The sequence below is a fragment of the Toxorhynchites rutilus genome, chromosome 2 (genome assembly GCF_029784135.1).
Source record: "Toxorhynchites rutilus septentrionalis strain SRP chromosome 2, ASM2978413v1, whole genome shotgun sequence".
Classification (NCBI taxonomy): Eukaryota; Metazoa; Arthropoda; class Insecta; order Diptera; family Culicidae; genus Toxorhynchites; species Toxorhynchites rutilus.
The window spans coordinates 345,327,585-345,338,742 of record NC_073745.1 but is presented as its reverse complement, the minus strand read 5'-3'; the positions used below and the strand labels follow the sequence as shown (position 1 = coordinate 345,338,742).

The 11,158-nt window shown below is 50.1% G+C and overlaps 3 protein-coding genes across 3 annotated transcripts; all 3 read left to right on the top strand.

The window, feature by feature from the left end:
• Positions 1-1,853: 1,853 nt before the first annotated feature.
• Positions 1,854-2,411, top strand: LOC129767183 (uncharacterized). Its single transcript, XM_055767812.1, has one exon. The coding sequence runs from the start codon at positions 1,854-1,856 to the stop codon at positions 2,409-2,411; it is 558 nt and encodes a 185-aa protein (XP_055623787.1).
• A 3,639-nt stretch (positions 2,412-6,050) lies between these two features.
• Positions 6,051-6,608, top strand: LOC129767182 (uncharacterized). Its single transcript, XM_055767811.1, has one exon. It carries the CDS (start codon positions 6,051-6,053, stop codon positions 6,606-6,608), a length of 558 nt encoding a protein of 185 aa, XP_055623786.1.
• Positions 6,609-10,247: 3,639 nt separating this feature from the next.
• Positions 10,248-10,805, top strand: LOC129767181 (uncharacterized). The gene has a single exon (XM_055767810.1). The coding sequence runs from the start codon at positions 10,248-10,250 to the stop codon at positions 10,803-10,805; it is 558 nt and encodes a 185-aa protein (XP_055623785.1).
• Positions 10,806-11,158: the final 353 nt, after the last annotated feature.

The window sequence follows — 11,158 nt, the reverse complement described above, 5'->3', positions numbered from 1 at the left end:
TCGTCGTTACGGGCATTTGAGTGCGAAGAACTTGCAAGTGCTAATCGACAATGAAATGGTTTCCGGAATGAGTGCGAAGAAGGATAAGTTTTGTGGTGAATTTGTTTGCGAACCGTGCCTCGTAGGCAAACAGACTCGTAAGCCCTTTTCCGCGCGCGAGGGTAGGCGATCGAAAAGAGTTCTGGAACTTATCCATTCGGATGTTTGTGGCCCTGTGACACCGGTGGGCATTGGAGGTGAAAAGTTTTTCGTTACCTTCATCGATGACTTTACACGTTTCACGGTAGTGTACTTAATGGACTCGAAAGATCAAGTGACCGATCGTTTCAAGCAGTACGAGGCGTATGTGAGTGCGAAATTTGAGAAGCGCATATCACGGTTCCGCTGTGACAACGGCGGAGAATACAATGGTCGAGAGTTCCAGAGTTTCTGCAAGGAGAAGGGGATCCAAATCGAGTGGACCGTCCCCTACACTCCCGAACAGAACGGCGTTAGCGAGCGCATGAACCGGACGCTCGTAGAGAAGGCGCGATCCATGCTCGAGGACAGTGGAGTCAGTAAGCAGTTTTGGGGCCCTGCGATCCAGACGGCCGCGTACCTGACAAATCGCAGCCCTGCTAGTGCAATAGCTCAAGGTAAGACCCCATTTGAAATTTGGGAGGGCCGTAAGCCAAACGTACAGAACCTGCGAACGTTCGGAGCCGATGTGTACGTGCACATTCCCACTGAGCGTAGGAAGAAGCTAGACCGGAAATGGTACGGAAGGCGGATCGTGTTTCTGACATGTACTCTGTTCCTGTGGAGCCAGGCGAGTCTGACAGTGAAAGCGAGGATGAAGATGCCAGCATTCCTGATGAGCCGGATGGCGCTGAAGAAGATGATTTCGACAGCTGTGTCGATGAAACACTTCGCGAAGAATCGGAGCAGGAACCGAAGTCACCGGAACCAGCAGCAGCGGAGCAGAAATCGGAACGGAAGAAGAAGGTACCTGAGTGGCATCGCGAGTACGAGATCGATTACACCGGATTCGCGCTGAATGTCACAAGTTTTGTAGAGAATCTGCCGACATCGTTAGTTGAGATGAAGAAGAGATCGGATTGGGAAAAATGGGAGGTGGCGGTACGCGAAGAGATCGATTCCCTCAAGCGGAACGATACGTGGACGTTAGTCAAGCTACCCCAAGGCCGTGTCCCGATAACGTGCAAGTCAAGGATCTTCAAGGTAAAGCGAAACGAGGCCGACGGAGGAAATCGATACAAGGCGAGACTTGTAGCTCGTGGGTTCAGTCAGAAGGCAGGATTCGACTACACCGTAACATATTCTCCGGTTGCGCGACTAGACACCGTACGAGTGGTGCTAGCTGTCGCGAACGAGCAGAAAATGGCAGTCCATCAGATGGATGTGAAGACTGCATTTCTGAACGGTCAGTTAGAGGAAGAAATATACATGACCCAACCGGAAGGATTCGAAGAAGGGAAGGATTTAGTGTGCCAACTCAATCGGTCTCTGTACGGCCTGAAACAAGCCTCGAGAGCATGGAATGCAAGGTTCCATTCGTTCGTCGAGAAGATTGGATTTGAAAGGTGTTCCAGTGACCCGTGTCTTTACGTGAGAGGTTCCGGCGACGATCAGGTGATTCTGGTTTTGTTTGTCGACGACCTGCTGGTGGTTGGCCGCAACCTGAGACGGTGACGTGGAGACGGTAAAGCGTTGTCTAGCGAACGAGTTTGAAATGACAAACGTCGGGGAAGTGCGAAGCTTTCTCGGTATGAGAATTGATCGAGACGTGGAGAGGAGAGTTTTGCGAATCAGCCAAAGGAGAGTTTCTGGAGAGTTTGCTTCGACGTTTTGGCATGTCCGACAGTTTGCGGAAAGGAGAAGAAGCGGAACGTACCGATAAGCCGTATAGAGAGCTCATCGGATGTCTGACGTACGTAACACTGACGTCAAGACCAGATCTGTGTGCAGCAGTCAGCTACCTGAGCCAATTTCAAAGCTGTCCGACTGAGCAGCATTGGGTACAACACACCAAGAGAGTGCTACGTTATATTAAGGGAACGCTAGACTTGGGACTGGTGTTCCGGGCGAAGGATGAAGCATCGTTGATTGATGCTTTCGCCGATGCGGATTGGGCGAACGATCCTGTGGACAGACGGTCGCTAACAGGATACGTCTTTCGAGTGTGTGGCAGTACTGTTGTAAGCTGGTTGACGAGAAAACAATCGACGATTTCCTTATCATCAACGGAAGCTGAGCTTGTGGCGCTTTGCACGGCTGTGTGTCACGGAGTTTGGCTGGTTCGTCTGCTGAAGGATCTGTCGAGAGAACCGGAGAGTCCGGTTGTGTACTACGAGGATAACATGTCGACGATTCGAGTGTGGTGGAAGACGAGCGGGACACTGGCCGCTTAAAGCACGTAGACGTCAAGCATCGATATGTGTACATGAGGAGATTCAGCGGGGGCGTATTGTGGTACGTTACGTCCCGACTGGTGAACAGTTAGCCGATATTATGACCAAGGGCTTGCCAGTGGGCCTGTTCCAGAAGCATCGAACCAATATGGGGTTGGCAGGTTCCGGACATTGAGCGGGGGTGTTGAGTGTTGCAACGTCCGAACCCTATTGTATCGACCAACCGGCCGAACCCACCAGCAATCGAGCTGTCAACAGGCGAGCGCATGGCAACCGCGTGTGAAATCATTTATTCAGTTTCTTACATTACACAACAACAGATCGTTTTCTTAAAGGTTAAATAAAAACACGTTTATAGTAAATCGCCGTGACTCTATCATAATGCCGATGTATCACTGCCCGTCATTTCCCATTAGGTTATGGGCCCAGTGATCGCGGTTACCGGTAAAAAGTGAGTTTTTCGCGTATCGAAATGGAAAAGGAAGGAGAAACGGCACGAGTCCCACAGTTCGACGGGTCGAATTTTCCACAATGGAAGTACCGGATGTTGGTGCTCTTGGAGGAACACGAGCTTCAGAATCGAGCATCGAGCGGGAAGCAGTGGAAGTCGACGAGCTGGTGGTGAAGGATGGCGAATCTCCAGCCATACAGGATACAGGATAACGAAGGCGATGGAGAAGCGGTTGAAGAAGGATAGAAAATGCAAATCACTGCTCATTTCACGGATCAGTGACAGCATGTTGGAGTATATCCAAGATAAAAAGACCCCGAGAGCGATATGGCTGGCTATGGAAAAAGTTTTCGAGCGGAAAAGCATCGCTACTCGTCTCCACCTTCAAATGAAGCTCCTCACACTGCGGTACGATGGTGGTAGTTTACAGGATCACTTCCTGAAATTTGACCGGATTGTCCGGGAGTACAAGTCGACCGGTGCGAAGTGCGAGGACATTGACATCGTATGCTATCTGTTGCTTACGTTGGGGCCGAGTTTTGCAGCAGTTGTAACAGCACTAGGAAACAGTATCGGAGGAGAATTTGTCGTTAGAATTCGTTAAGTGTCGATTGCTTGACGAGGAGACCAAGCGGAAGAGCGGTGTTGTCGGCGGTGGAAGCGGAAGAGCGAAGACAGATGGCGCAGCATTTAGTGGTAATTAATGGTGGTACAAGGAAAGAAAGGAAAAAGAACAAATGGAAGTGTTACGGTTGTGGTCGTGAAGGACACAAAATCGTTGACTGTCCGGAGAAAAACAAAAAGAAGGAATCGACGAAATCGAGTGCGCACTTAGGAAAAGATGAAAAAGGTGTGTGCTTTGTGAATGGTAATCGTAGTGTATTTTCGAAAACGGAAGAGGTGAGCTGGATAATCGACTCTGGTTCGTCTGAGCATCTCACGAATAATCGGGCGCTGTTCAAGAAGCTGGTCCCGATGAAGGAGCCGATGCTCAGTCTCAGTTGCTAAAGAAGGAGAGTCCATCGTCGCAAGAGAATACGGTGAGATCAAACTGTTTACCGTTTTAAATGGAAAATCGATTCCCATCACACTAAAGAACGTCCTTTACATTCCGGAAGCGCGTGTGAATCTCCTGTCGGTTCGGAAGATGGAGATTGCTGGTCTGAAAGTTGTGTTTGCCGGTGGTGTCGTGACAATTGAAAGAGAGTCGGATATGATAGCCGTCGGTGAGCGTCGTGGTAAGCTCTATGAACTAGACTTATTTCGTGAAGAACCATGTCTTAGTTGGTGCTTTATCCGTCCGGTAAAGTGCCAAAAGACCTTGAACTCTGGCATCGTCGTTACGGGCATTTGAGTGCGAAGAACTTGCAAGTGCTAATCGACAATGAAATGGTTTCCGGAATGAGTGCGAAGAAGGATAAGTTTTGTGGTGAATTTGTTTGCGAACCGTGCCTCGTAGGCAAACAGACTCGTAAGCCCTTTTCCGCGCGCGAGGGTAGGCGATCGAAAAGAGTTCTGGAACTTATCCATTCGGATGTTTGTGGCCCTGTGACACCGGTGGGCATTGGAGGTGAAAAGTTTTTCGTTACCTTCATCGATGACTTTACACGTTTCACGGTAGTGTACTTAATGGACTCGAAAGATCAAGTGACCGATCGTTTCAAGCAGTACGAGGCGTATGTGAGTGCGAAATTTGAGAAGCGCATATCACGGTTCCGCTGTGACAACGGCGGAGAATACAATGGTCGAGAGTTCCAGAGTTTCTGCAAGGAGAAGGGGATCCAAATCGAGTGGACCGTCCCCTACACTCCCGAACAGAACGGCGTTAGCGAGCGCATGAACCGGACGCTCGTAGAGAAGGCGCGATCCATGCTCGAGGACAGTGGAGTCAGTAAGCAGTTTTGGGGCCCTGCGATCCAGACGGCCGCGTACCTGACAAATCGCAGCCCTGCTAGTGCAATAGCTCAAGGTAAGACCCCATTTCAAAATTTGGGAGGGCCGTAAGCCAAACGTACAGAACCTGCGAACGTTCGGAGCCGATGTGTACGTGCACATTCCCACTGAGCGTAGGAAGAAGCTAGACCGGAAATGGTACGGAAGGCGGATCGTGTTTCTGACATGTACTCTGTTCCTGTGGAGCCAGGCGAGTCTGACAGTGAAAGCGAGGATGAAGATGCCAGCATTCCTGATGAGCCGGATGGCGCTGAAGAAGATGATTTCGACAGCTGTGTCGATGAAACACTTCGCGAAGAATCGGAGCAGGAACCGAAGTCACCGGAACCAGCAGCAGCGGAGCAGAAATCGGAACGGAAGAAGAAGGTACCTGAGTGGCATCGCGAGTACGAGATCGATTACACCGGATTCGCGCTGAATGTCACAAGTTTTGTAGAGAATCTGCCGACATCGTTAGTTGAGATGAAGAAGAGATCGGATTGGGAAAAATGGGAGGTGGCGGTACGCGAAGAGATCGATTCCCTCAAGCGGAACGATACGTGGACGTTAGTCAAGCTACCCCAAGGCCGTGTCCCGATAACGTGCAAGTCAAGGATCTTCAAGGTAAAGCGAAACGAGGCCGACGGAGGAAATCGATACAAGGCGAGACTTGTAGCTCGTGGGTTCAGTCAGAAGGCAGGATTCGACTACACCGTAACATATTCTCCGGTTGCGCGACTAGACACCGTACGAGTGGTGCTAGCTGTCGCGAACGAGCAGAAAATGGCAGTCCATCAGATGGATGTGAAGACTGCATTTCTGAACGGTCAGTTAGAGGAAGAAATATACATGACCCAACCGGAAGGATTCGAAGAAGGGAAGGATTTAGTGTGCCAACTCAATCGGTCTCTGTACGGCCTGAAACAAGCCTCGAGAGCATGGAATGCAAGGTTCCATTCGTTCGTCGAGAAGATTGGATTTGAAAGGTGTTCCAGTGACCCGTGTCTTTACGTGAGAGGTTCCGGCGACGATCAGGTGATTCTGGTTTTGTTTGTCGACGACCTGCTGGTGGTTGGCCGCAACCTGAGACGGTGACGTGGAGACGGTAAAGCGTTGTCTAGCGAACGAGTTTGAAATGACAAACGTCGGGGAAGTGCGAAGCTTTCTCGGTATGAGAATTGATCGAGACGTGGAGAGGAGAGTTTTGCGAATCAGCCAAAGGAGAGTTTCTGGAGAGTTTGCTTCGACGTTTTGGCATGTCCGACAGTTTGCGGAAAGGAGAAGAAGCGGAACGTACCGATAAGCCGTATAGAGAGCTCATCGGATGTCTGACGTACGTAACACTGACGTCAAGACCAGATCTGTGTGCAGCAGTCAGCTACCTGAGCCAATTTCAAAGCTGTCCGACTGAGCAGCATTGGGTACAACACACCAAGAGAGTGCTACGTTATATTAAGGGAACGCTAGACTTGGGACTGGTGTTCCGGGCGAAGGATGAAGCATCGTTGATTGATGCTTTCGCCGATGCGGATTGGGCGAACGATCCTGTGGACAGACGGTCGCTAACAGGATACGTCTTTCGAGTGTGTGGCAGTACTGTTGTAAGCTGGTTGACGAGAAAACAATCGACGATTTCCTTATCATCAACGGAAGCTGAGCTTGTGGCGCTTTGCACGGCTGTGTGTCACGGAGTTTGGCTGGTTCGTCTGCTGAAGGATCTGTCGAGAGAACCGGAGAGTCCGGTTGTGTACTACGAGGATAACATGTCGACGATTCGAGTGTGGTGGAAGACGAGCGGGACACTGGCCGCTTAAAGCACGTAGACGTCAAGCATCGATATGTGTACATGAGGAGATTCAGCGGGGGCGTATTGTGGTACGTTACGTCCCGACTGGTGAACAGTTAGCCGATATTATGACCAAGGGCTTGCCAGTGGGCCTGTTCCAGAAGCATCGAACCAATATGGGGTTGGCAGGTTCCGGACATTGAGCGGGGGTGTTGAGTGTTGCAACGTCCGAACCCTATTGTATCGACCAACCGGCCGAACCCACCAGCAATCGAGCTGTCAACAGGCGAGCGCATGGCAACCGCGTGTGAAATCATTTATTCAGTTTCTTACATTACACAACAACAGATCGTTTTCTTAAAGGTTAAATAAAAACACGTTTATAGTAAATCGCCGTGACTCTATCATAATGCCGATGTATCACTGCCCGTCATTTCCCATTAGGTTATGGGCCCAGTGATCGCGGTTACCGGTAAAAAGTGAGTTTTTCGCGTATCGAAATGGAAAAGGAAGGAGAAACGGCACGAGTCCCACAGTTCGACGGGTCGAATTTTCCACAATGGAAGTACCGGATGTTGGTGCTCTTGGAGGAACACGAGCTTCAGAATCGAGCATCGAGCGGGAAGCAGTGGAAGTCGACGAGCTGGTGGTGAAGGATGGCGAATCTCCAGCCATACAGGATACAGGATAACGAAGGCGATGGAGAAGCGGTTGAAGAAGGATAGAAAATGCAAATCACTGCTCATTTCACGGATCAGTGACAGCATGTTGGAGTATATCCAAGATAAAAAGACCCCGAGAGCGATATGGCTGGCTATGGAAAAAGTTTTCGAGCGGAAAAGCATCGCTACTCGTCTCCACCTTCAAATGAAGCTCCTCACACTGCGGTACGATGGTGGTAGTTTACAGGATCACTTCCTGAAATTTGACCGGATTGTCCGGGAGTACAAGTCGACCGGTGCGAAGTGCGAGGACATTGACATCGTATGCTATCTGTTGCTTACGTTGGGGCCGAGTTTTGCAGCAGTTGTAACAGCACTAGGAAACAGTATCGGAGGAGAATTTGTCGTTAGAATTCGTTAAGTGTCGATTGCTTGACGAGGAGACCAAGCGGAAGAGCGGTGTTGTCGGCGGTGGAAGCGGAAGAGCGAAGACAGATGGCGCAGCATTTAGTGGTAATTAATGGTGGTACAAGGAAAGAAAGGAAAAAGAACAAATGGAAGTGTTACGGTTGTGGTCGTGAAGGACACAAAATCGTTGACTGTCCGGAGAAAAACAAAAAGAAGGAATCGACGAAATCGAGTGCGCACTTAGGAAAAGATGAAAAAGGTGTGTGCTTTGTGAATGGTAATCGTAGTGTATTTTCGAAAACGGAAGAGGTGAGCTGGATAATCGACTCTGGTTCGTCTGAGCATCTCACGAATAATCGGGCGCTGTTCAAGAAGCTGGTCCCGATGAAGGAGCCGATGCTCAGTCTCAGTTGCTAAAGAAGGAGAGTCCATCGTCGCAAGAGAATACGGTGAGATCAAACTGTTTACCGTTTTAAATGGAAAATCGATTCCCATCACACTAAAGAACGTCCTTTACATTCCGGAAGCGCGTGTGAATCTCCTGTCGGTTCGGAAGATGGAGATTGCTGGTCTGAAAGTTGTGTTTGCCGGTGGTGTCGTGACAATTGAAAGAGAGTCGGATATGATAGCCGTCGGTGAGCGTCGTGGTAAGCTCTATGAACTAGACTTATTTCGTGAAGAACCATGTCTTAGTTGGTGCTTTATCCGTCCGGTAAAGTGCCAAAAGACCTTGAACTCTGGCATCGTCGTTACGGGCATTTGAGTGCGAAGAACTTGCAAGTGCTAATCGACAATGAAATGGTTTCCGGAATGAGTGCGAAGAAGGATAAGTTTTGTGGTGAATTTGTTTGCGAACCGTGCCTCGTAGGCAAACAGACTCGTAAGCCCTTTTCCGCGCGCGAGGGTAGGCGATCGAAAAGAGTTCTGGAACTTATCCATTCGGATGTTTGTGGCCCTGTGACACCGGTGGGCATTGGAGGTGAAAAGTTTTTCGTTACCTTCATCGATGACTTTACACGTTTCACGGTAGTGTACTTAATGGACTCGAAAGATCAAGTGACCGATCGTTTCAAGCAGTACGAGGCGTATGTGAGTGCGAAATTTGAGAAGCGCATATCACGGTTCCGCTGTGACAACGGCGGAGAATACAATGGTCGAGAGTTCCAGAGTTTCTGCAAGGAGAAGGGGATCCAAATCGAGTGGACCGTCCCCTACACTCCCGAACAGAACGGCGTTAGCGAGCGCATGAACCGGACGCTCGTAGAGAAGGCGCGATCCATGCTCGAGGACAGTGGAGTCAGTAAGCAGTTTTGGGGCCCTGCGATCCAGACGGCCGCGTACCTGACAAATCGCAGCCCTGCTAGTGCAATAGCTCAAGGTAAGACCCCATTTCAAAATTTGGGAGGGCCGTAAGCCAAACGTACAGAACCTGCGAACGTTCGGAGCCGATGTGTACGTGCACATTCCCACTGAGCGTAGGAAGAAGCTAGACCGGAAATGGTACGGAAGGCGGATCGTGTTTCTGACATGTACTCTGTTCCTGTGGAGCCAGGCGAGTCTGACAGTGAAAGCGAGGATGAAGATGCCAGCATTCCTGATGAGCCGGATGGCGCTGAAGAAGATGATTTCGACAGCTGTGTCGATGAAACACTTCGCGAAGAATCGGAGCAGGAACCGAAGTCACCGGAACCAGCAGCAGCGGAGCAGAAATCGGAACGGAAGAAGAAGGTACCTGAGTGGCATCGCGAGTACGAGATCGATTACACCGGATTCGCGCTGAATGTCACAAGTTTTGTAGAGAATCTGCCGACATCGTTAGTTGAGATGAAGAAGAGATCGGATTGGGAAAAATGGGAGGTGGCGGTACGCGAAGAGATCGATTCCCTCAAGCGGAACGATACGTGGACGTTAGTCAAGCTACCCCAAGGCCGTGTCCCGATAACGTGCAAGTCAAGGATCTTCAAGGTAAAGCGAAACGAGGCCGACGGAGGAAATCGATACAAGGCGAGACTTGTAGCTCGTGGGTTCAGTCAGAAGGCAGGATTCGACTACACCGTAACATATTCTCCGGTTGCGCGACTAGACACCGTACGAGTGGTGCTAGCTGTCGCGAACGAGCAGAAAATGGCAGTCCATCAGATGGATGTGAAGACTGCATTTCTGAACGGTCAGTTAGAGGAAGAAATATACATGACCCAACCGGAAGGATTCGAAGAAGGGAAGGATTTAGTGTGCCAACTCAATCGGTCTCTGTACGGCCTGAAACAAGCCTCGAGAGCATGGAATGCAAGGTTCCATTCGTTCGTCGAGAAGATTGGATTTGAAAGGTGTTCCAGTGACCCGTGTCTTTACGTGAGAGGTTCCGGCGACGATCAGGTGATTCTGGTTTTGTTTGTCGACGACCTGCTGGTGGTTGGCCGCAACCTGAGACGGTGACGTGGAGACGGTAAAGCGTTGTCTAGCGAACGAGTTTGAAATGACAAACGTCGGGGAAGTGCGAAGCTTTCTCGGTATGAGAATTGATCGAGACGTGGAGAGGAGAGTTTTGCGAATCAGCCAAAGGAGAGTTTCTGGAGAGTTTGCTTCGACGTTTTGGCATGTCCGACAGTTTGCGGAAAGGAGAAGAAGCGGAACGTACCGATAAGCCGTATAGAGAGCTCATCGGATGTCTGACGTACGTAACACTGACGTCAAGACCAGATCTGTGTGCAGCAGTCAGCTACCTGAGCCAATTTCAAAGCTGTCCGACTGAGCAGCATTGGGTACAACACACCAAGAGAGTGCTACGTTATATTAAGGGAACGCTAGACTTGGGACTGGTGTTCCGGGCGAAGGATGAAGCATCGTTGATTGATGCTTTCGCCGATGCGGATTGGGCGAACGATCCTGTGGACAGACGGTCGCTAACAGGATACGTCTTTCGAGTGTGTGGCAGTACTGTTGTAAGCTGGTTGACGAGAAAACAATCGACGATTTCCTTATCATCAACGGAAGCTGAGCTTGTGGCGCTTTGCACGGCTGTGTGTCACGGAGTTTGGCTGGTTCGTCTGCTGAAGGATCTGTCGAGAGAACCGGAGAGTCCGGTTGTGTACTACGAGGATAACATGTCGACGATTCGAGTGTGGTGGAAGACGAGCGGGACACTGGCCGCTTAAAGCACGTAGACGTCAAGCATCGATATGTGTACATGAGGAGATTCAGCGGGGGCGTATTGTGGTACGTTACGTCCCGACTGGTGAACAGTTAGCCGATATTATGACCAAGGGCTTGCCAGTGGGCCTGTTCCAGAAGCATCGAACCAATATGGGGTTGGCAGGTTCCGGACATTGAGCGGGGGTGTTGAGTGTTGCAACGTCCGAACCCTATTGTATCGACCAACCGGCCGAACCCACCAGCAATCGAGCTGTCAACAGGCGAGCGCATGGCAACCGCGTGTGAAATCATTTATTCAGTTTCTTACATTACACAACAACAGATCGTTTTCTTAAAGGTTAAATAAAAACACGTT